This window comes from Megalobrama amblycephala, linkage group LG1, assembly GCF_018812025.1.
Source record: "Megalobrama amblycephala isolate DHTTF-2021 linkage group LG1, ASM1881202v1, whole genome shotgun sequence".
Lineage (NCBI taxonomy): Eukaryota > Metazoa > Chordata > Actinopteri > Cypriniformes > Xenocyprididae > Megalobrama > Megalobrama amblycephala.
In genome coordinates this window covers 17,465,538-17,490,794 of record NC_063044.1, presented here as the reverse complement: position 1 = coordinate 17,490,794, position 25,257 = coordinate 17,465,538, and the positions used below count along the sequence as shown (strand labels likewise).

Sequence of the window (25,257 nt, the reverse complement as noted above, 5' to 3'; positions counted from 1 at the left end):
ACAAGTAATATAATGAATTCCAAGGATGAATAAGTAAACTTAAAAAATATACTCAAATTTAACTTTAGTACACTACAACTTCAGGATATTAAATAATGTATTTTTTAAATATACTTTCAGTGCATTGTTACAATGATCATTTTCAGCACACTGTTAAAATATACCTCAAATTATTTTTATAAAGTGCAAATAAATACACTTTTAAAAAATAAACTGCTATATAATTTTTCTAATATATTTTTTAGAAAATATACTAAAGTACAATATTATTAAAAGTTGCATTGTGAAAATTGATACTATATACTTTTTATATATTTAATGATAGTACATTTTTTGTTAGTATATTTGCAGTGTACTATAGAAAAAGGGAATATATTTAAAATACAATAAAGTATACTTTTTTTTCACTAGGGAATGCTCTGCTTGCTGGGGTTTCCAAATCTACCATAAACAGATTACAGTATGTCCAAAACTCAGTGGCAAGATTCAGGACAAGATCCAGGACAAGTGAGCACATCACTCCCATCTTGGAGTCATTGCACTGGCTACCGGTCAGGTTTCGCATCGATTTTAAAATTCTCCATGGTCACCTACAAGGCCTTGAATGGTTTAGCGCCACAATATCTGTCCGAACTTTTAACTGCATATACCACAAGACGCAGTCTTCTTTCTTCTGATTCTGGCTTTTTAATTGTACCTTCTACACGTTTATGCTCTATGGGTGACCGGCCTTTTTGTTCTTTTGCTCCCAAACTCTGGAATGCTCTTCCCACTGAGATCAGACATGCAGACTCTTTTAGTGTTTTTAAATCTTCACTTAAAACTTACTTTTTTAGGCTTGCATACAAGTGATTTTTTTTAATAATGTGTTTTGTTTTGCTTTTTATATAATGCATTTTGCTCAAATGTATGTTTATTGTATTTATATGTTTCTGTGAAGCGCTTTGAGATATAACTTTTAAAGGCGCTATATAAAATAAAGTTATTATTATTATTATTATTATTATCTAAATAGCAGGAAACATTAATAGAAAAAGTTTCTAAAAAAAAAGAAAAAAACGTTACAACAAAGCATATTGGCAATTTACAGCATTATGTTTAAATACATAAAAAAGAATGGCATGGTTTCACAGACATGGCTTAGATTAAGCTGTTAGGCCTTATTTCAATTAGGATTTTTAACTACCTTTTTATAATGTGCCTTTTAAAAAAATGTTTTAAAAAAACATTACTGGTGTGCGAAACAAATGCCCTGACATATTTTAAGATTTGTCAGTGCAAGCTGTTTTCAGTTAAAACCAGTAGAATCTGTCTGCGGACTGCAAGAGGGGGGCGTAACAAGAAAGGGGTGTAACTTGTTGAGGGGGCGTAACTTGAAGTTGTCCAAATCACACAGAACCACACGAGATGTCAAAACGAAATGAATCAGGAGAACCGCAATCCCAGGAATGCATTTCCAGGACCCTAGTTTTAGAGGACCGAAACAAGTGCCACCAAGGCAGTATTTTAACCCTTTTTTTTTTTTTGAGGTTTTTAAAGGTTTATTACACCCAAATTACTGCTTTCTTTATTGCAATTAAATCAGGTTTCTAGGAATGTTGAGTAATTATTGGGTCCAAGTTGCATAATTTAATAACTCATCAAGTAAAATAAACAAGGAATGGTATAGCCTTTTCAGTCAATCACATTTTCAAGTACAGAGGGAAAACACAAGGATGACTCTGGGGGTAGATTTAAGATTGTGTATATTTTATAAAATAATATATTGCAACAGTTGAATTTGAACACACACAAAAACAAATTTGTTCATGACGTGAACCACATAGGAAGAACTTCATGCACAACGTCTTCACTGACTCCTAAGAGAGAGAAAGATAGAGAAGTGAATGAAATAAGGAACATTTAGTTGAACTTGTTCAACTCTCTAATTTTTAATTTCAAATTTTAAAGATCTTAGTCACCACAGAACACACACATTATATACGATACAAAATTATATCAATCTTCATACCAAATAATGTTCATATTACTGTTATTGCATACTGTTCAAAGATTTGGGTGAACAGGTTCTTGAAACATTCATGTCAATAAAGCACATCTGGACCGAGAAAAAAAAAATAATAGAGAGAGATGCAAGAGATCTGACTTTTCCTGTCCTTTAAATATTTAAAGCACACACTGTGATGTATGCAGCAGCACTACCTACCAACTGGATGCTCTCCCTTCTTTTCTCAATCGTTTCTCTATCGTTTCTCTATCATTCTGTTAAATTCCTCCACTTCACTGAAATAGTAAATAAAAAAAATAATCACTGCTGGTTTAACAGAAATGCTGTTAAAAAAATAAAAGGATACGTTGGACATTGTGTAAAAACAATTCAATTTTCTACACTTACCTGTGATGATAATGTGGACCAGAGAGGAAGGCCTGCTCAGCATCCTTCAGAGACAAATTCTGAAGCCCAGCCAGGCCATATATGATGGCCTATCAAAAGAAAATTGTTAATTGAAATATGGTCTGTAGATAAGCAGCATATGGTATAATATACAGTAGAGTTTGAAAGGGCAGAAACATGCACAATACATTATATTGTTATGCATACCTCTGGAAATAGACCACCACAGATTAACTGCACTTCATCTGTGAAGCTCAGTTTCGTTGGTGTCTTATGTAATACTGACTTCAGAAAAGCAAAAAGGTTGTCCTGTTGTTCCTCACTGTCAAGGTAGACAGGCACCTGGCGTAAGGACTTCGGAGGATACCACTTTGAAGTCTTCCCATTGAGTACGTCCTACGGGGAAATTATTTTGCCACAATTATTACAATTATTTTGTTGTAATAGGATTTTTAAGTGTATTGTGTGGTAGCTGTTAGTGAAGGAACAACTGACTTTAAAGCTAGAATATGCAGAATTGGAGAAACAAGCAAGACTAAGGTAGATTTTGAAAGCAATCAACCAAAAATATTCCACCCCATACATTTAGGGCTTATTTCAAAGCCAAACCTCAAACAAATTAGCATGCACTGCCTAAATACTGCTGGAGGAAGACTCTGCTGAAGATCAATGAGTGCATGGGCAGAGTGTGGGCAGGTAGGTAGGTGACCAATCACAGACAGGATTTTTATTGGCCTGTCACTGCCAATAAATGGGGCGCATAGTTGACAATATTTTTAACAAAAGCCCTGGTTGATTTATTTACTGCGAGTGATGAATATGTCTAAGTACCACCAAATGCAGTTCAGCTCCCGGTGACTGTACAATGAAGTCCACCAGTCTCTTTTCCTCTGCAGTGCGGTCAAAGACAGCCTGCATGAGGGCTGGAATTTCCTCAGTGATGGCACGCTTTCTTGGCACTCTGAATATTGGCTGAAAGGTTCCCTGTAACAAGCTTCTGGCCTCATCAGTCCAGAAGGCAAACCTCTGCCCATACCTTTCAAACATTAACAAGATTAATCTAGAATATTGCATAAAAATGTTTTGTGTTACTTATAACATTAACTTATGATGTCATCAGGTATATACACATATTGTTTACATACATACACATAAGAAGAAGACATATCAAAGGCATTTTAATTGACAATGTAAGGAGAGTCTTTAGTTTTTAATTTGTCCCTTTCCTTCAATATAAACAAGTATGTGTATAAGAAACATTTAAAGTATCAATTTCACCCTTCTGAATCAACTCACCTCCTGGAATTGAAACCCTGTGCCTGTCACAATGGAGAGTGTATACTGAAACAGAAGAAGGAAAACATCTTATTTACTATGTTGACAGAAACATGCATTTGCTTACCACACACACACACACACACACACACACACACACACACACACAAATGGACACTTTACCATAAGCATAAAAATCCCACAGTCATTTCCACAGATCTGGTGTGGCAAGCCCTAAAATCAACCAAAAAAATAAGGTAAGATTAGTTATACATGAAACATGACTGTAGATCAAAGCTACTGTCTTCTCTGTCACATGTCTTGTATATGAAATGCAAATTACAGGCAATCATATTTCATTGTAATATCAAATGATGCAATATATTATTCACCACAATATCATGCCCAGTCTTCTCAGTCCAGCTCCCTGTATCAATTTTCTGAGCAAGATCTCTATACAAGAAAAAATATAAATAATTTGAAACAGATAGATGTGACAACCACTGAGACGTTATCAGCTGAAACATATCAGTACAGGCTATAGGAACGTAGCCAAAATGTAAGTTGCTATATGAACATAGCAAACAGTAAGCCTCAAATGTGGACCTAAATATGGCTCTGTACTCAGCATCACCGAACCCAGACTCATGCAATGTGTACTGCGAGTCTAAAAAGAGGATCTCTCTCAGGAGTGGCTTCATGATCTATAATGTGATAATGGTTAAAGACATTCACATAAGTTTAAAAGTCATTAGGACAAAGAGTAGAGCTGCAGTTCACTTTGTTGGAATACACATGAACTAACCAACTTAATTACCAATACGTATACTATGTAGTATTTAGTAACAGTAACATTCCCTTACACAGAGAACAAAGTGTTCTGGCCCGTTTGCTTTGGTCCAACCTGGAAAGACTAAGAAGTCTTTCATGTCGACATCCTCCTAACATTACAGTTTTTTACAGACGCTAGGACACATTTCTCAATACTTAGGTCACTTTTGCAAAACTCTTCACACAGTGAGCACAACAGAAGTCTATGTGGGCTAAACTGAGGATCAATTATCATTGCTTTGGCACAAAATGCATTCAATGACTACATCTCATGAGTTCTTTTCTCACTCAGACACAACAACTGCCAAAACTCTTTGTACGTACAGGCCAATTTGCACATGCTTACATACTGTTTTCAAAACTGTTAAACTTATGTTCAAAACAATAACATCAATACAAAACTGAATAAGACAGCAATTTTCTACATTCCTACAGTAATAACATTTTAATGAAATATATTTTAAATCTTAAAATTAAATGCTATAAAAACAATTGAATTGTATCTGTATCAGTGGATGGTGTGTATACAAATTCTTGTATTTTGGAATTACTCAGTGCAAAAAAATAAAAATAAATAAACGACATAAAATGTCGACGAATTCTGCATCATGTCTGATTTATTCCAGTAGCATATATTGCAGTGAATTATATACAGAAATGTGTCCTTGTTTTACACAAGAAAACATTGTATAATGCTACATGTTGTTAAAGGTGGTACAGAGGTTCTTTTCGTCGACTGAGTTTTTGAAATGAGCGCATGCATAAGAACAACCCCCCTCCTTCACAGCTCATTTCGAGTGAACGCCTCCCAAAACTCGTGCACGAGTGTTTGTTTACCACCGGCATTCGCTGTGTTATTAAGCCGGGCACACATTTAACGACTAGCTAAAACATTCTGACTGAGCTCAACATACAGCGATTGTTTCCTGCTCCTGAAGCAGATTTATATACTTTCACATGGAGTTTGAACACCGACTGTAATCGCAGACTGAACGCAACTGGCTCTGACTGGACGCGTTTGAGCGCGATCAGTCATAAGTATCAATTTACATTCATAATCAGCCTTACAATCGTTAAGTGTGTGCGTGACTTAAAGCCGTGGATTCATTATGTCGGACTCACCGCAGGTAACTCATAATCTGCAGTTGTTACTCCTGTCTCCTGACAAAAACATTGCATGCGGCGCCTGTGGAGTGTGGAAAGTTACTGGAGCGCGCAGCCGCACTCGTCTCTCACAAGGAACGTCACGGCAGTGATTGACAAGCCAGAGGGCCAATCGTTTATGCGATGATCACGTAAACGATTGGCTGATGTTTTTAAGGCCCTACCTCGTGCACAGATGATGTATATTAATATTATTCCTTTCAGTGCACCTAATAAATAGTCTTTTATCAGTTAGTAAAGACAGTTTCAAGTAATATTGCAAAAATGTATAAAACAAAACATCCTCTTTAGCACCTTTAAGTGTTTTTTAGGTAATTGTTTTGTGGGTGACAAAGTGTGTTTGTCCGCTGTCAACCTTTGCTAGTGCTCTGGAAGAATGAGTTGATTTGAGACCTGAATAAAGTGTTTTGGTAGTTGTAGTGCATTTTGAATGTGAAATGAACTGCTTTGCCAAGCTGAAAGTTGGTTAGGAGAACTGTGTGAAGAGTTTTGCAAAAGTGACCTAAGTATTGAGAAATGTGTCCTAGTGTCTGTAAAAAACTGTAAGCAACATGAGACTACCATTAGTGTTGTTTCTTGACTATCAGCACAATTGCAGATTTTACATTGATTTTATTCATTTAATGAACGAATAGTTGCAATAAGCGACTTACACTTTTAAATGGAATACATTAAATTAGTTAAAGCGAAAAGATCTCAGACTTTGCAACGTCCATCTTTACAATAAATATTTACACCTGTTGCATCAACTAAAACTACAATGAGGCAGAACTATGCCTGTCGTAGACAATGCGTGTCCACGCTGACACATTCTTACGCTGTGATAGCTGAGATGACATTCACACTGCAATGGCTACAACTACCAATATAGGACTGAACTGCTCAAGACATGGTAACAAGTGAAGCCACCCCAAGCCACGATTTCATTGAGTTCACATTTTCTAACAAGTCTGCATTGCGCATGTCTCCTTGCTCATTCCCATGACCGATTAAAAATGAAGCTTTATGTGACACTGGGTTTTACTGACGTCTCTCTGTGGCTGAAAAAAAATAATTTTGTGATAAAACTGATAGAATTTGAAAGCTGATACTTTATTTCTGATTAAAAGTAACAAAGCACAAAACTTAGTGTGATTATTGAACTGCAGGCACACTAGAAATAATGAATGGAATTAAAGATGTTAAATATTTCCAAGCATTTACATTGTCCTTCCAATAAAAATGTCAAATGGTACAGCTTCTTTTAATAATCCCAGATCATATATAATATTTTACTGCATAATTAGGCTACAAATCAATTGTGAAATTGATTTTCTTAGGATTTTAGCTGAGGAAAGCCAGGAGCTGTGCTATTGTCATGAAGACCCTTCTTTCAGTAGCAGAGCAAACTAATGTTATTAATGTTTGTCAGTCCCCTTAAACCAGGATTGAGGCTAGGTTTGTGTGTTGTGTGTAAAAGTGGCCTCATAAACCTCATAAACCACAATTTGGACCGACCCCGCAAGACTGTGAAATGTCACATATTTAATATCTGTGTGTTATAAAAGTGAAATTGTTTTTTTGAAGCCTGATTTGATGTCGACACGACTTTCATGTCGATTGGATGTTAGGAAAGGTGTGTCCCCGTAAACCACCAAAAAGTCACAATGACCTCATAAACCACATATGTCAGTATGTGTGTGTGTGTGTGTGTGTGTGTGTGTCACCTACAGGTTTTCTTTTCTTACTGGCTAAATGTTTTGTGCCCAATATTTAATTAGATTGTTTTAAAATATATGAATACATTTCTCTCTGGTTTTGTTTGGCAGCTGTAGTTCTCTTTATGTTTATTAGAAGAGCAGAAATTAAAATCACAAAATTAAAAATTAAAATAAATATGAAGAGACTAAATTTTAATTGGTAAGATGAATCTAAACTCAGTAATTGGCCCAAAGTATATTGATTTACCCCATTACAATAGTCCATTTACAGTTACTATCATAAAAATACACTTACTTGTAGGGTTAAAATTGTACATAAGGCACATTTAATGTCCAACATCAAATATTTTAGCGAAATGTATATTTTAGAATTATTGCGCTTCTATTGCGTCCCGTCTGTTTAGCGCGCAGCAAAATGGAAATATTATCATGACTTTCTAACATTTACAGATGGAGAATAAACTTGTGAAAAGTAAGTTATGCACTGAAAACACATGTCTTAAACACATAAAATAGCACAAAATGTACATGCCGTTTCCTATGGTGGATCGATTTGATCCATGATCGACCTCTAGGGCTGCTTAAAAAAGCGTGCACGCGAAATTATCTTGACTAGGTGAACCTGGATTGATTTAGCGGGACAGCGTGAACTTCAATTACCTTTTATGAAACCGCTTTAGCCCCAACTCATTTGTTAGGTTAATTCAAGTCAGGTTTTGGAGTTTAATCCTCGCTTTTCTTAGCATCTTTTATGAAACAGCCCTCAGGTACTTCAGGCTTAAAGGGATAGTTCACCCAAAAGCGAAAATTCAGTCATCATTTACTCACCCTCAAGTTGCTCCAAACCTGTATGAATTTCTTTCTTCCGTTGAGCGCAAAAGAAGATATTTTGGGTAATTGGAAGAATATGGGTAATTAATCATCTCAAACAGATACTATAGAAGTCAATAGAGCCATCAACTGTTTGGTTGAAGAAACTGAAGAAAGAAATTCAGACAGGTTTGGAACAACTTGAGGCTGAGTAAACGATGACATAATTTTTATTTTGGGTGAACTATCTCTTTAAGAGTTAGCTGTCAGTGGGTAATAAAGACAACGAAAAGAGAAAAGTGGATACAAAAAAATAGGAGTTTCACTCTAAAGTGCTACAGTTAATGGAGCAAACATCTGTCTGTAAAATGCAATATGAAATTTTACAAATGCAGTCTAGTCTTTGTCTGACTATTTCAAACTAAGTTTAAACAGTAGTTCAATTTATAAACAAATATATGGATTTATATTATATTTTTAACAGTTAATTAATCATTTCAGGCGTTAGGCTTCTTCTCAAAACAAAACAATATTTACAGTAATTGATGCATTTTTGCAACTTGAAGCGTGTTTGTAACGTTAAGTATGAGGGGTAATATTTTCTTACAACACTGCCACCTGGTGTTCAACATCATCATTATGACGTTTCCTGTTATCGTGTTGCATCTTATCTCTCTGAAATGTATAGTAGTCAACATCTGAAGTGGATCAAAAAAGTGAATCAAAGTTCTCCTAAGAACGAAGCTGTCCTAAGAAGAAGGTTTTAGGTCAACTTTGATGAAGGTTTTGATCCACTTCAAATGTTGACTACTGTATTTGCATAAGCACTTCAGTCAGTCTCCATTGATTAAACAGCAGAATCACATTCATTTGTAATAATAGCAGAGTTTTTACAGGTTTAATAAAATATGCAAATGTTTATGCAGATAGCAATCGTACAATAACAATAATGGTAACACTTTACAATAAGGTTCATTAGTTAATGTATTAACTAACATGAACTAACCATGAGCAATACATTTGTAACTGTATTTTAGTCTTTGTTAACATTAGTTAATAAAAATACAGCTGTTCTTAGTTTGTTCATGTTAATTCACAGCATATTATCTAATGTTAACAAATACAACTCTTCATTTTAATAATGTATTAGCAAATGCTGAAATTAACATTAACAAAGATTAATAAATGCTGTATAAGTGCAGTTCATCATTAGTTCATGTTAACTAATGTTACTAATGAACCTTATTGTAAAGTGTTACCATAATAATAATAATAATAATAATAATGAATCTGGCTTTTGTTTCAAAACAGAATAATTGTTTTTTGTAGCGATTAACCGTCATGGTTTTTCTCTTGAATTCGTTTAAGCAAGACAATTCTAGTTTACTCTGTAAACTCTAAAATGTATTGCTATTGAGGTGAATGTCTAAAAAAACATTTTCCATCTAAATTAGTTAACCAATGATTAAAGATGAAATAGGACTTTTTTAAAGTTTTAAGCATTTTTTGGAATGTTTGCTTATAGTGTTACACATAAGAATATAGAAAAAACACAAAGTAACCCGAGTTTTGCATTGTGTAAATCTGCTTGGTGGTGCAACTGGTAAAGCGAGCGCGCTTGTGTGGCAGCGACCCGGGTTTGAATCCATGGGTGTACATATATCTGTTCCCAATGTCTCTCTGATCTCTAGATAAGTGAGCTTTACTGGTATACTAGGGGGTGTCTGTAAAATACCAGTAAAAGGCAAATTCCTAAGCTGTGCCATTATTTTTAAAGATCACTTTAATGTATTAGAAGCACACAATAATGATGCCATTAGCACACTTCAAGTTTACAATTAATACAACCTGAACTTCAGCACTGCTTTTGGACAACTAAAATGCATTTAGTACAAAATGAGTTGATCCACTTGAACAGACTTTAAGTATAACAATTTACAGTGTGCCACAAATACATTTAGTTACACTAAATTACATTTGAATAAATTGTGCTATTTTTTCACTAAGGAAGGATTGATTAAAGCCAGCTTCCAGGCAAGTACAAGGTGTGGCGTTAAATTGTGTGACACTGAAGTTGTGTGAAATCCACTGTCCACAGTAATTCAGGAAAATGGCTGGGCTTGACACGACGCTTGTCTGAAACATGGTGGTCTGGCCTGGAAGAACGGAGTCCAAATGTAAGCCTCCAGCACTTCCTGTCAGGCTGCAAGGTGGGGCTCGCACAAGGCCGCTATCAGTGGGACGCGATAATGTTCTGAGTAGGTTGGTGGCACACAAACAGTTCACAAGTAGAGGACAGTTGCCATCAGTGTCATCATGCAGGGGTGAAAGGGGAACGTCCCGGGGTTAAAGCCGTAAACCGTCCCCGGGGTCCCAGTCTGATGACCCCGCAGCTGAGCTATAGGCCCTGAGCTGCCAATGCAGGGGAACCTGCCAAATAATGAGAGCATGATATTAAGGTCAAGAGGTGGCAAGAAGGCCTGAATCTATCAAAAAAACATCTCTCCATCTCTTTACACTCATCAAGGTTTGACACAAACAATTTTACTGTCACTCATGTCAGAGCTTTATATGTTTTTCAAGCAATGTCATTTCCATTTTGTACCTGTTGTTGGTCTCACCTTTGGACACACGTGGTCTTATCCACGCTCCAGGGTTAAAGCGTGAACCGTCCCCGGCTGATGACCCATACAGCTGAACTATAGGCCCTGAGCTGCCAATGCAGGGGAACCTGGCAAATAATGAGAGCATGATATTAATTATGGTCAAGAGGTGCCAAGGCGGCCTTAATCTGTCAAAAAAAAAAAATAAAATTAACTTACTTTTCTTATGCTTCAGTTTTTCTTTTAAACCAGTCATGCTTCAACATAGCCTGTAACGTCATCCGTGACTTTACATCATGAAGGTGCTCAAGAAGATCCAGGCATTCTGTAAACATTTTTTATAAGAGATCTGATTATCATGTTTGACTGAGACATGTAGTTCATGTAAGGTAATGTTACCATGAAATACACTGCATTTGTTACTATGACTTTCTCTGGATGCCCACTGATAATTTTACGGTCACTCATGTCAGGGCTTTATATGTTTTTCACACTAGTTATTGGTCTCACCTTTGGACACGCGTGGTCTCATCCAAAAGCAACGACTTATTGTCGGGACCATCAGATCCAGCAGTATGCGTAAGTCCTCAGTTGTTGCCCATTCAGCATATTTTCTGATTGCACTGATTAATAGAGGTTCAGCATCTCCTGTAAGCAACACATGCTCAGTGTTCAGTAAAACACCATCAGTGAACTGTAGTAAATAAGTCATCAGTGAACTGTGCTTAAAAAGCCGACTCACGTCTTTCTTCGACGAGCAGCGCGCCTCCAAAGTCCATCAGCTTTACATGCAGGGTTTTTGTGTGGACAAGGATGTTTTTCATATACGTGCCGCGATAAACACCACGACTCATGCAGTGCTGAAGAGCAACAATGAGCCCCTGAATGATGAGTTTCACCTCGGTTTCGGTCAGGTTACTGCTGTTTCGTTGGACATAATCAAACAGGCTGATGTAGGAACGTGGATACTCCATAATCAAGATGTCTTGATCTTCCATGACAAAGTGATCATATAGTTGTACGAGATGCTCGCTAGTTGGAGGCTTTTGCACCATCAACATTGCAGCTGCCTCTTGACTTAAAGGGTTGGAATACCCAGGCTAAAGAAAAGAGATTGACAAAAGCTTAGTTAACTCCTTACCGATCTCAAATCTCCTAACTAAAGGCCCGGTACACTTCATTTTCCACTCTAGGGCTGCCGAAGATGAAAGCAATGTACTTTACAACTGATGTTTCTAGGCTATTTCAATTATATCTTACTCTGTCCACATACAAACTTTAATCAATTACCAAATTAGAATTTAATAAAACATTTTATGAAGAATAAAGTCTTTTCAACTTACCAATTCCACTAGTTTCTCAGGCCGGTTCTTCTTAATAAATTTGATCAATACCTGAAAAATGAAGAACATTTTTGTAAACTGATTTATTTTTGATTGTGTACATCTAATCTAACAGTCTGTACCTTTTTGATCAAAACTGTAAACACTGATGTTTTCATCAGGACTGAAAGAGTAAAGACAGAAATATACAGAATATATGAATATATATGTGTCTACAGAAAGGGCAACATACTCGTTTGTCATCGGAGTTTCGAAATCCTAGATGATAACTGACACCACGTCTCGACTTCAGTTTCTTTACCACATCATAAAGAGATTCAAAGCATCCTGAAAAATGCACAACAACATGTTAATATACAGCATGAGAATGAACTCCAGCAGCATCTGCTTGTGACGAAATACACCTGTGCAGATCAGCAGAAGACGAGGAAAAATGAAAACTAAACCCAGAAACATCAGGCTGACATAGACATGAATCAGAGTGGTAATATCTGGAGACTCACGGTCTGTTGGCTCAGACTCCTGCGGATCTGTGCCTGTCGGATCCACGCCGGATGTGTGTGGAAGCTCCTGCGATGGATCCTCAGGCACAAAAGCACACACTTGGGTTTCTTCCTGGGTTTGGAAGGATCCTTTTATCGACTTCCACGCTCTCCGGAGGCCAGCAAGGAATTTCCTCCATTTTGTGCGCTTTTCTGCAAACAATCAGAGTGAGAAAGAGCTTTATTGCCAGGTATGTTTACACATGAGAGACAGAATGACAGTGACAAGACAAATAATAAAAATAGAATAAGTAAATAAGAAATAACAACATACAAAAAATATATTTAAAAAAAAATACACAATAGACAAAAATAGATAGTACATGTATGAATATTGATTAGAAACATCTGTTTTTATCAGCACAGATTACAGCTGAATGATTCACTAGTAAAACTGTCCTAATGTAGAGCTGCTTTATGTTGCGAGTTCATGAGAGTTTCTGGGCCAATTTCCAACAACACTAGAAAGAGTACAAACTCAGTGCTGATGCTGTTTCACATTGAAGTCACACCGTAATTATCCTAATTGTGCGTACCATAAAGGGCACTAACCTAATGCCAGTTTTTTCCCCAAATTGGTTATTAATCTGTGTGCACTCATGACATACTAAGAAAGCAAGAGGGAATGAGAATAAATAAAGGTGTGCGTTTGTGTGTTGTGAAGTCAAATGTGTTTGTGTGTGTATGGGTGTGAGATTGGTAAAGAGAAATCTGATTGGCTAGTTTAGTTTTTAGTAATTGGCGCTTTTTCCACACGCTAAAAAAATGACCTTACAGATCTTTTGGTGGTCTTTCAGGTGAGGAACCAGCAGAAGACGAGGAAAAATGAAAACTAAACCCAGGAACATCAGGCTGACATAGACATGAATCAGAGTGGTAATATCTGGAGACTCACTGTCTGTTGGCTCAGACTCCCGCGGATCTGTGCCTGTCGGATCCACTCTGGATGTGTGTGGAAGCTCCTGCGATGGATCCTCAGGCACAAAAGCACACACTTGGGTTTCTTCCTGGGTTTGGATGGATTCTTTCTTAGACTTCCTCCCTTGTGTGCGCTTTTCTGCAAACAATCAGAATGAGAAAGAGCTTTATTGCCAGGTATGTTTACACATGAGAGACAGAATGACAGTGACAAGACACAGATAATAAAATAGAAGAAGTAAACAGGAAATAACAACATACAAAAAATATATTTTTAAAAATACACAATATACAGTATATGAATGAATGTTGATTAGAAACATTGTTTTTATCAGCACAGATTACAGCTACATGATTCACGAGTAAAACTGTCCTAATGCAGCGAGTTCATGTGAATAATTAGCAGGTTTTGCATTGTTTCTGTGCTCAGCAAATTTCCAAGAACACTTGAAAAGTTAAAAACACAGTGCTGATGCTGTTACATAGAAGTCACAAAGTAATTGTCTCCTGCAGTTTGACTTATTAACGTTATCAGTTACCTGTTGAATCGTCCTCCCAGGCGACTGTAGGGACAGCCGGTGGTCGAGGCGCCTCTGTCGGGAGCTGTTGGCAGCTGCTACTGCAGGCCTTTCTGTCAGCCGGCTTCACAGCGCCACTCAGCGGCTCAACTTGAGCGTCCTCGAATGAGTCCAAGCTGCTGCAGCTTTCCAGCTCCAGTGGAAAGATTGCAAACATAGTGTCCAATGTAACAGTCGCCAGATGCTCCATCTCAACGAGCTGTGAACACTGTATTTGCCTGTTGGTTCTAGCGGTAGACTTGTAACACTCAGTACTACAGATCGATCGCAAGAGACCAAAGAGCAGCTTTAAACTCCGACAAAGAGTTTCGACTGACTCGATTTATGAAGCGGCTGCGCGCACTGTGACGTCACAATAACGCGTTCCACGATTCACGATTCCAAGCGGTCTGGACGAAGGGGCGGGGCACAATTTCATTGGTTGATAATTCAGCAAATCTTATTGGCTTAGACGCTTCGAGCCTGAGCGTAAACATTCCTTTATGTATGATTTTGTGAATGATTTGGCCATATACAGAAATATTAAGTGCTAACTATGATTGTATTTTATTATCTGTTTAGCCAATAGATCCTAAGTAAAATACTAATGTTTCATTGTACTTAAGAGACAGAATAGATGAAGTTATTATTTACAAACAAACTCTTGGTACACCTCCGGGTACTTTAGGCTTAATATATCCATGTGTATTTAAATAGGCCTTAGTTAGCACAATATCTCATTTTTACATTAATGACTGCTACGTTAAATATAGTTTATTAATAACGGTAGGTGAGTTATTTTACCTTTGAACACTGTTGATGAACCTGATCTTCCTCCTTATCAAGCGCCACAAGAGTTCTGAAAGTGAAGCCAAAGCGTCTCGATCGCCCCCACGTGGCTGAGTGCAGTATAGGTCATAAACCCCGCCCTCTCCATATAACGTAATAAACATTATTTATTTATTTTATTTTTTAAATTAATGCAAACAAATATATACAAAGATTTGCACAAGCATATACAACTCACAACAAGTGCAAAACAATTAAACATAAGAATATGTAAAGTGAAATAATTCATGCCAGGGGTAAAATTATAACACTTTATAGTAACAAAAGGTTCATATGTCTTTCTTGCTTTTTTGTTCGTTAATTTTGTCTGATGTAGTACCATATTGTTTAATCTCTTTTATAAAATGTTCAAAGTTTGGCTTAGAACATTTTTTCACATGAATGTGATATTTTCCAAGTAAAATAAAAAGTTGTATAAAGCACATGGTGCTTTTGGAATAAAAAAAAATAAATAAAAAAAAAACGACCACATCATACAGATCAATATGGAAGAGGATTAGGGCCAAGCAATAATAAAAAAATAAAACCATCTTGAGATTAAAGTTGTTAAATTTCGAGAAAAAAGTCGAAGATAAAATGTTGAGAATAAAGTCATTAAATTACAAGAAAAAAGTTGTTGAATTACGAGAATAAACTCGTTAAATTATGAGAAAAATGTCATTAAATTTCAAGAAAAAAGTCGAGATAAAATGTTGACAATAAACTCATAATTTCTTTTTTTATTTTTTTTTTATTAGTTTATTTTCCTGTTGGTACTATGGTTACCCTTAACTTCTATTATAATAAATAAATTGAAAAACTGAAACAAATGCAAAATAAAAATTGTTTATTGCATATAGATCCACTTTATTACATACACTTGCATGCACTTAAAAAAAGCAATAGGCTTAATATCAATACACATTTAAAAAATAGTGTAATACATAAGCAACATGAATAACAAACCATTTATATACAATAGGCTATACAAGAATAGACATCAACAAAATGCATTGAAACACAAACGTTCCATGTAATAAATCAGTGTTTTAAAAATGTCATTAATTACATTCATTACCCTCATGTAATGAAGATATTTTTGATGAAATCTGAGTGATTTCTGTCCCTCCATAGACAGCTATGCAACAGCCAACTTGACGCTTCAAAAAGTTTATAAAGAGATTGTAAAACTAATCCATATGAATTGAGTGGTTTTGTCCAAATTTTCTGAATAAACTCGATCATTTTAAATGGTGAACAGATTTATTTTAGGCTTTTATTCAACAGTGATCGGCAAAAAAAAAAACTCAAGAAGCTCAACCGAACCAACTCATTGGTTCTTGCTGAAGCTCAAATGTGCTATGTAACACAAGAATGAACCTCGCTGGTTCTTGCATGGTAAACAAACATGTTTAAGCTTCCATTTACCACATTTACAGGCCTGTAAGACCTTCGTTCATCTTCGGAACACAAATTAAGATATTTTTGATAAAATCCGATGGCTCAGTGAAGACTCCATTGACAACAAGACAATTAACACTTTCAGATGCCCAGAAAGCTACTAAAGACATATTTAAAACAGTTCATGCGACTACAGTGGTTCAACCTTAATGTTATGAAGCGACGAGAATACTTTTTTGTGCCAAAAATACTAAATACTAATTTATTCAACAATTTCTAGTGATGGGCGATTTCAAAACACTGCTTCATGAAGCTTCGAAGCTTTATGAATCTTTTGTTTCGAATCAGTGGTTAGTTGCGCATAAAAAATTGCCAAAGTCACGTGATTTCAGTAAACGAGGCTTTGTTAGTGATAAGTGTTTCAAAATTTCAATGGTTCACTGCTGGGACTTTGATACACACTCCGAACCACTGATTCAAAACAAAAGATTCATAAAGCTTCAAAGCTTCATGAAGCAGTGTTTTGAAACCGTCCATCAGTAGATATTGTTGAATAAAGTCATTATTTTGGTTTTTTGGCACACAAAAAGTATTCTCGTCACTTTATAACATTAAGGTTGAACCACTGTAGTCACATGAACTGTTTTAAATATGTCTTTAGTAGCTTTCTGGGCATCTGAAGGTGTTAATTATCTTGCTGTCAATGGAGGCCTCACTGAGCCATCAGATTTTATCAAAAATATCTTAATTTTGTGTTCGGAAGAAGAACGAAGGTCTTAGGGGTGTGGAACGACATGAGGGTGTCAGACCTTAGACCCCTAAGACCTTCGTTCTTCTTGACAGAAATTACATTTTTGGGTGAACTAACCCTTTAAGGTGCAGTAAAATTTGCTGCTGTTTGGAGAATGAATTCCAGTAATTTCAATAGAAATCCACACAATCATTAAAGGGGTACTTCACCCCTGGAAAGATGAATGTGTATTTAAAATTGGTCATTTATGTAGTAGAAATGTGAAATTATTTTTGAATTTGGAGCTTTCTAGACTGAGAAAAGGCAGAAAATGTATTTTTGACTAATGTGGATGAAAGACAACAACTCCCAGAATGCACTTGTTTTGCTGCCCCTGCGAGGCCACGCCCAAACCACGCCTATCGGTTACAGGCGGAATTACCAGGAAAATTCAAACAACTAGGCTTGCTTTGTTACATATTAATTCTATAAATCGTGAGTTAGTTCATACATTTACAGCGAAATGGTGCTAAATTGCTTTGTACCTGGATGTACACCCAAGACCAGGAAAGGACAAGTACGTTTCCATCATTTTCCGATTAAGTTAAAGATTTGGAGCGATGTAAACAGTGGCTGCGGGCCATCAAACACCCGAAGTTTGGAGATGACACCGTTATAGAAAACCTAAAAAACCGCAGAATATGTAGTCTCCATTTCAAGCACGAGGACTACGAACCAAATATCCTTGCAATGAAGAGAACCATTCTGAAGGACACCGCGATCGATATTCACTTTCCCAGAGGACGAACAGCCTGGGCATCTGGTACTAAGCGTATTCGCCTAGAGGTAAGACTCGCTGATACTAGACTGATAATACAGTAGCCTATATGTAGTGTTGTAGGTAGCACATAGGTAGCAGTAAAACTGCAAACTTAGCAAAGTAACGTTAGATAGACAATTACATATAAGTTGCATATAAGTTGACTGTTATCAAAGTAAAGCCACTGTTCTGTAAAACTGAGTTAGTCTATTTATCTATTTATGCTAACGTTACCACAAAAGCCTGTTGCTGTATTGGTTGAGATGACTGCAGAGACCGATAAATTTGCGAGATGAACCACTGATGTAGTGCAGACTATAACAAAATATGTTAAGCTTAAAAATATAATTGACACCCACTTTTGATAAAATCTTTGATCTATGTCCGTGAGTAACCTCAAACGCGCATATGTATGGGCGTGGTGAAAAAATGCGGAACTACCTGCTATTACTGGCTGTAGTTTTATGCCTCTGGCCAAAAAAGCCTCCGATGACACAAAATGACGATTTTTGCGTCATCAGAGGCTTTTTTACAGAATAAAAATGCATAAATCTCTCATCTCGGGCTGATATGAAGGGGGAAAGCACGGTAATTCGAAAATACTAGTGGTATTCTACTAATACAAAGCTTAATGTTAAATCCTGAAGTAACCCTTTAATTTCATATGTGGTCAAAAATTTCACTAAGTATCCAAGTTGGTTACTGAAATTCGCCAGATTTGACCAACAGAAAGCTGATTAAAAGTGACTCCTATGTGAGCTGCGTCATATAATATGTCACTATATTGCTTATAATGATCAATGGACCTTTTTGCCTGAGTGATTTAACAGAAATGCCACAAATGTGACTGCACCTGTACTCACGGCAACATAAAATCCAATCAATAATAAAATCTTCACAAGATACATTTGAGGTAATTAATCAGAAAAGTAAAAAGTTACAGCAGCTTTGTTTTCTGCTAGGCTTCTTTTTTCTCTTTTCTGGTGGATGATCCAGGCACTTCAATGATTTTCAGGTCTACAGGAGGATTTTTGTTTCAGCAAACTAGGCCAAGATCCCTGCAAAGTACAAAATTTACTGTTAGTAACATTATTAAAGTGGTAGATGTAAAATTAAAATAATTTCCTCATCCTTGTAACATTCCAAACCTGTTTGAGTCTGTCTGTGGATCCCAAAAGCAGATCTCAGGCATAATGCAGTCACCGTTCAGTTTCATTGCATGAAACACAAACAGAAAAAAATTGTGTAAATCATTCATGTGTCACAGACACGCCAGGCTCCACCATCACCCAATCACAACGCTCACCTTCACCAGAATACTGATCACGCACACCTGCACCTCATCAGCCAATCATCACTCGCACTATAAAAGAGCACGCACACACACCACTCCACGTCCGGTCTCGTTTGTACATACCCCAAATGCTTACAGACTCTTGGACTCTCTACTTACCTGTCTCCAGTGTGATCCCTGCTCCTCTTGTTTCTGTGTGTGTGAGTGCTCACTTACCTCCAGCGATCTCTAAGGACTCTGATATCTGCAAAAGACAAAAGGACTGTAACTATTCATCTCATACTTCTTCATTGTTGCTCATTTCATCAGTCAATGCTCTGCTGTGTCTTAATCATTGTCACTGTTGTCAATAAACAACACTTACCTGTGATTCTCTGTGTCCGACCCGTCTGTATCATAACAATTACGTCATAGGCTGTCGCCGGCCAATAGGGATTGGAGTTGTTGGATAGTTGGTTTTCAGACACCTGGGTCACGTGACGTTCCCCATTGTGTATTCCAACGCAGAGTTGAGTTCCCTTTCGAAAGGGAACAAGTTATTTCCAGTTGTCCGCAGGCACTATGACTATAACTGAATAAATTAAATGTACAAATAAGTTGGGCAGAATAATCTTTAAAACACTGTTCCAATCAGCGGTGCAGAACCGCGACGTCCACAGCCAGTTGTATTAGTGAAATGGCAATATGGAGCTCAATCAATGAAACGCGTATATCAAAAAGGTGTAGAAGAGGTATATAAGAACAGGTATATCAAACAGGCGTATCAAACCGGCATCAAAGCTCTTAGGCCACACCTGAAAACAAAAAAACAAATAGTAAAACCGTTTTTAAATGATTTCCCCTTTCCCAAAAAAAGAACCCACGAGAAAAATGTCTCAACTCCCAAGCGAAACTCAGACTACTATAACTTTATGCTACCTGCGCTCGATTGTCACTCCACGCACACACATCCCTGATAACACACACATTTTTAGACTATGATCTGCAACTATGAAAACGTGTCTGCGTGTCTCCTGAGTTGAGATACACCATTAAACAAATAAAGAAACTTAACCTGTCACATTCTACTCCCTGGTTTAAAATTCGTCGACCCGACGATATTAACTCCAAGGCCTAAAGAGAGTGGAAACATTGTTTGTTACAGTTATCTGAGAGTTCACAATACCCCCTCTATCCCCCATTGTCTCTGGCAAGTGATGGACATTGGAATGGTAGCCTGCAGTTGTTCGTGTAGTCTGACGTAAATGTGCTCTTACAGTAGGAACTATGCCCTCTGATGCCACTGAAGAGTCCATGATTCCTCGCCTAGTGACTAGAGTAGGCTCAAGATCAGGGACACTACTAGATGACATGGACATACCCTCGGGGCAAAGATGGAGCAGGAGTAGGAGGCGGCAAAGATGGACGAACACTTGGCACTATAAATGGAAGGGAAATTTCTTGCTCTGAAGACACCAGCAAACACATATCGTCATCCGATAGGTCCCCAGATTCCATCGATACTTGATCAGACTCTGAAACTGAGTTAGAAGGCTGTGCTCAATTCTGCCCAGATGGTTGAGCTGAACAGGGTATGATGCACATGTCTAACCTTTTCCAAATCATCAACAGGGGCAATGGTGTACGCAGACCCACCAGGTGTAGGGGCTCGCAGCAATTTGTAAACCACAGAACTCCAGCAATCTTTGCCCAGCCTCGCACACAAAGGTCCTGCAAATACACCAACTCACCTTGACATAGAGGTTCATCCTGTACTCTCCGGTCATCTCGCTCTTTTCTACAGTCTGCTGCAGCCTTCATGTGACTTCTAGCCCCATCAAAGGCCACTTGAAGTCTAGCCTGATGGTCATAAATCCAGTCATGAACACTACCTTGAGTGGGAGCCTCAATCCTACCCAAGAGAACGTCAACAGGAAATTGTGGGTCTTGCACGAACATTAAGAAATATGGAGATTGGTATGTAGACTGGTGTGGGGTAGTATTATAGGAGAAAACCACTTGAGCCCAGTTCTTCTTACAAGAGGGTAGAGTGTGCAGTAAATTGTGCAGGGTGCGATTAAATTTCTCGCATTGACCATTTCCAGTAGGATGGGCTGGTGTGGTTCGGCTCCGTTCAATGCCATACAACTCACACAATTGACAAATAAGGATACTTTCGAAGTTCCTTCCCTGGTCTGAGTGGATGCGACTTGGAACGCCAAACTTGTAGAACCACTCATTAACCAACACCTTCGCCACTGTAAATGCTCTCTGGTCACGAGTTGGCACCGCCTGGGTGTATTTGGAAAACACATCAGTCAGGACAAGAACATTCTCCATTCTGTGATGGCTCAATCAATGTAAAATCAATAGCCAGAATTTGGTTAGGTCTTGAAGCTAACAAATTGCCCATATATGTCTGGACTTGAGGAAAGACATCCTTAGCAACAGTACAGCGTTCACATTGTTGGCACCATCGCTTAACATCATCAGACATACCTGGCCAAAAACATCTTTGTCGGACCAGCTCTGTTGTGCGTTCCACTCCCTGATGACCATGCTCATCATGAAGCTGCTGCATCACTACAGTCTTTAAAGATGCTGGGAGCAAAAGCTGAAGAAAGGCCTCACCACCCTGGGAATGATGGCACTAGCGATACAATACGCCATATTTCATCTAGGGGTGTCGCAATATACCGGTATTGATAATAACCGTGATATTTAAAACATGAAAAATCGATATTGTGTTAATTATGTGTCTGACAATATATCGAGATAACCGTAATATTTAAAATGAATAATACACATGATAATTTAACACGTAAATAATCCAGTGCCAGTACCTGGTTGACATCCCAAAGTACAATAGGTGGCGGTATTTCACCTTAACGCTGCCATCTGACATAAAACAGAAGAAGATGAAGCATGCCCAGCTGCTACTGCCGTGCAAAATCATGTCGTCTGATAAGACAGAGGATATTCTCTACACAGCGAGCATGTGAGTGAAAACGTTTTTAGTTTCATATTTATCTTTAAATATTATGTGTTTTTTTATTTAATCTATGTTGATTATGAAAAGTGAACAGCATGAGTAAGGATAGCTACATCATAAGATGCGCAATATATCGTGAGAAATGGAGTGGGTCAGACTTGATTTTGACCACTTCATTAAGTTTTGTTTTGTAGAAAGCCATTTGTTAAAGTGATTTTCATTTTGTAAAAAATGTATCTTAATTTGAATCACTATTTCATCAACCAATTGCCTGGATATAATAAAGAAGAAGCAAATAAAGCAGACAATATAATTGAGCCACCGGCGCGATCACTTGCACATGAACTGGAGCACGTCTCATAAATTAACCGAAAACTCAGCGTATAGGCTGCTTGCCTCACAGACATTAGAAATATATCCATAGAAAGCTTGAAATGTCTACTTTTAAACGAAACAATTAAAAACAAAAAGAAATAGGCTACTATCTGACTAAGTAATCTGTATGAAATGTGCATTTAAAATGCAGATAGAGACGTTTTGAATGATTTAACATGAAGAGAATTAACACTATTTTGACAGTATATGGTTTGTCTGTGTTCAAGCTATCTTGGTTATTTTCGTCAGGATAATGAATATTTATAATGCTATGCATAGCCTTTATCACTGTATAGAATACTATAAAATAATATAATTTCTGCCTCTAAATAAAATCACACAGCATGGTCTTTAAAATGTGCATTTTCAGTTCTTCGGAAAACATTCAGGCAGTGTTTGTTATTTCTTGAAATCAGATAATCAGATATACTAAAGGCTTTTTCTAAAGACAGAGAATGCAAAAATTAAATAATTGTGCCTTGTGTTTATCAGTTGTTTGTTTATCAAGTGTTTATCAGTATCTGATTACCCTTAAATGTAGTTGTTGTATGCAATGGTGTGATTCATTGGCCTTTTAAAAAAAAGAATAAAAGAGACAAAATAAAGTAAAGATGAATTTGACTGATAACATTAGGTTTTTTTCAAGGTTTCTATAGATATCGCGAAACATCGATATTGTGAATTCTTTTGACCACGATAACCGTGGTGTGAAAAATCTGATATCGTGACAGCCCTAGCGCCAGCTAAATCGAACTGTCAAGAAGCTCAAGTTCAGAACGCCTACTCTAAAATCTTGTCATAAATCAGGTCTGAGGACTTTTGAATTGAAAGATTCAGTGGACTGTTAACATGAGATGTTATCTAATCCTATATGGTGTTTACATGTACCGGTGTTGTGCCGAATTTTTGCTGTAAAAACGCAATAATGCTGCGATTAAATGCTGCTAATGTGTGCATATTGTACATATTAACAATGAGACCAGGCTACAATAAAGCTGACTCTAATACATGACAGTAATCATTTGAAAAGTGGTAAGCAGCATGCCTGTTCTGGCAGTCTGACAAAACAAAGTCAATCATTATCTGAAGGTGTAGAAGAAAAATGTATTGTTTATCATTTATTCTCTAGATTTATAACATGATGTATTGATACTTGTTTCCTCTCTGTTCTTGTGTAAAACAGCCTGCACCAGTGGAAAATAACTGCATGTTCTTTTCTAAGAAGCACTTGTGAAATCAACATAACGGGAAGTGTGGCGAGGTGTGAGTATGTGTGTCAAGCACGTACATAAAGACAACTTGTTGCTCAAGAGAACATCTGTTAGAGCTTCTGCTTCAGCAAAAAAAAAAAAAAAAAAAATCAATCGGTTCACTCTGAGCAGAATCAGTATTTTAATGTTTCTGTTCATGTGTTCCTTCTGTATTATTACCAATCCAAAACGGATTTGAATAGAAAAAAAATATTGGTTAATAAGTTTTGTATTTTTTTTTGTCTGTACTTTATTAATAATAAGTACAGCATTTTCTTTACACAAAAAAGCCTTTATTTATAATGCGTTATAAGGGTACTCTTAATGCATTACAGTACATGAATAATGCATTATAAACAACATTATAACATGTTTTATCAACTGATAAATAATCATAACAGTAGTTATAATATATTAAAATACTTAGCTATTTGTAGTTCTAACTTTTAAGAGTATGATGCATTATAGCACCAGATGAAGCCTGCATTCATAATGCATCATAAGGGTATTCTTATAATGCACACATAATGCCTTTACGTGGGATCCAAGTGCAGGCTTTATTAAGCAATGTTTGTGGTCAAACAGGCAAGGGTCAAACAGTGGCAAACAGGTACAGCAGGGACAAGGCAGAATCGTGGATGTGGAACAGGCAGTAGATCAGGGCAGGCAGATATCAATCACAAGTCCAAGACAGAGCAAATAACCCAAAGGGCAGGCAGCAGATAAGTGGGCAGAACACAGGCTGTGATTTGAGGTTTGACTTACTAGTCATATGGTGCATAGCATCTTGGAGATGTTCTCTGACAGGAAATAGGCTCATTTTCCAACTCCACTAGAGTTAAACAGTTGAGTTTTACCGTTTTCAAATCCATTCAGCCGATCTCTGGGTCTGGCGGTACCACTTTTAGCATAGCTTTGCATAGATCATTGAATCTGATTAGACTGTTAGCATCTCACTCAAAAATGACCATAGAGTTTTGATATTTTTGCTATTTCAAACTTGACTCTTCTGTAGTTACATTGTGTACTAAGACCGACGGAAAATGAAAAGTTCTGATTTTCTAGGTCGATATGGCTAGGAACTGTACTCTCATTTATGTTTCTGCCGGTGGGGGTGCTCAGTATGTTTGTGTGCATTTTGTTAGTGATTTCCCTGTAAAGAAGAGTCAAGCGATAGATTGCATGTCTGAAGACTATTACACGAGCCACAACGTTCCTCAGCGTGATTTCAAAAACACGTTTCAGCGCTAGTTCGTTTCTTATTTAACTCAAGTTAATGTCAACTGGATGTTTTATTTGCATTATATCCATGCAGCAAGGTGACAATTTTGACCCAAAAGCACATTCTTTTCATGAGTGTTGTTGCGAGTCATGCTCTCGCTGATATCTGATGCAAGGAGAGTTCGAGTTTCAGCACACGCATGTATCTGATCGAGAGAAGAGCCATTTG

The 25,257-nt window shown here is 37.1% G+C and overlaps 1 protein-coding gene and 3 long non-coding RNA genes across 7 annotated transcripts; all 4 read right to left on the bottom strand.

The window, feature by feature from the left end:
• Positions 1–1,611: 1,611 nt before the first annotated feature.
• Positions 1,612–3,420, bottom strand: LOC125264945. Its single transcript, XR_007184175.1, has 3 exons — positions 2,603–3,420; positions 2,396–2,484; positions 1,612–2,283 (listed from the first exon to the last, which is right to left on the bottom strand). It is a non-coding gene; the product is annotated as an uncharacterized LOC125264945 (long non-coding RNA).
• Positions 3,421–3,678: 258 nt separating this feature from the next.
• On the bottom strand, positions 3,679–4,264 carry LOC125264949. The gene is made up of 3 exons (XR_007184177.1): positions 4,063–4,264; positions 3,854–3,904; positions 3,679–3,736 (listed from the first exon to the last, which is right to left on the bottom strand). It is a non-coding gene; the product is annotated as an uncharacterized LOC125264949 (long non-coding RNA).
• Positions 4,265–9,476: 5,212 nt separating this feature from the next.
• On the bottom strand, positions 9,477–15,011 carry LOC125264698 (serine/threonine-protein kinase pim-1-like). Of its 4 annotated transcripts, none has more exons than XM_048184313.1 (10): positions 14,121–15,011; positions 13,559–13,720; positions 12,625–12,816; positions 12,354–12,448; positions 12,122–12,172; positions 11,521–11,878; positions 11,289–11,426; positions 10,998–11,103; positions 10,781–10,906; positions 9,477–10,587 (listed from the first exon to the last, which is right to left on the bottom strand). In XM_048184313.1, the coding sequence occupies exons 1-8, from the start codon at positions 14,347–14,349 to the stop codon at positions 11,003–11,005; spliced, it is 1,326 nt and encodes a 441-aa protein (XP_048040270.1). In that variant the 5' UTR covers positions 14,350–15,011; the 3' UTR covers positions 9,477–10,587; positions 10,781–10,906; positions 10,998–11,002. The 4 variants fall into 4 exon arrangements, with proteins under 4 accessions (XP_048040270.1, XP_048040261.1, XP_048040253.1 ...); XM_048184304.1 differs by having other exon boundaries at positions 9,479–10,605; XM_048184296.1 differs by having other exon boundaries at positions 9,481–10,605; positions 10,797–10,906.
• Positions 15,012–18,473: 3,462 nt separating this feature from the next.
• LOC125264911 lies at positions 18,474–22,255 on the bottom strand. Its single transcript, XR_007184167.1, has 3 exons — positions 19,576–22,255; positions 19,066–19,455; positions 18,474–18,975 (listed from the first exon to the last, which is right to left on the bottom strand). It is a non-coding gene; the product is annotated as an uncharacterized LOC125264911 (long non-coding RNA).
• Between the last annotated feature and the right edge of the window lie 3,002 nt (positions 22,256–25,257).

Coding starts and splice junctions, on each gene's coding strand:
- LOC125264698 (XM_048184313.1), bottom strand. CDS start 14,349: ATGGAGCATCTGGCGACTGTTACATTGGACACTATGTTTGCAATCTTT. Junction 12,817..13,558: donor GGAGTCTGAGCCAACAGACA/GTGAGTCTCCAG, acceptor GATTGTTTGCAG/AAAAGCGCACAAAATGGAGG. Junction 12,449..12,624: donor GGAGTCTGAGCCAACAGACC/GTGAGTCTCCAG, acceptor TGCATTTTTCAG/GATGCTTTGAATCTCTTTAT.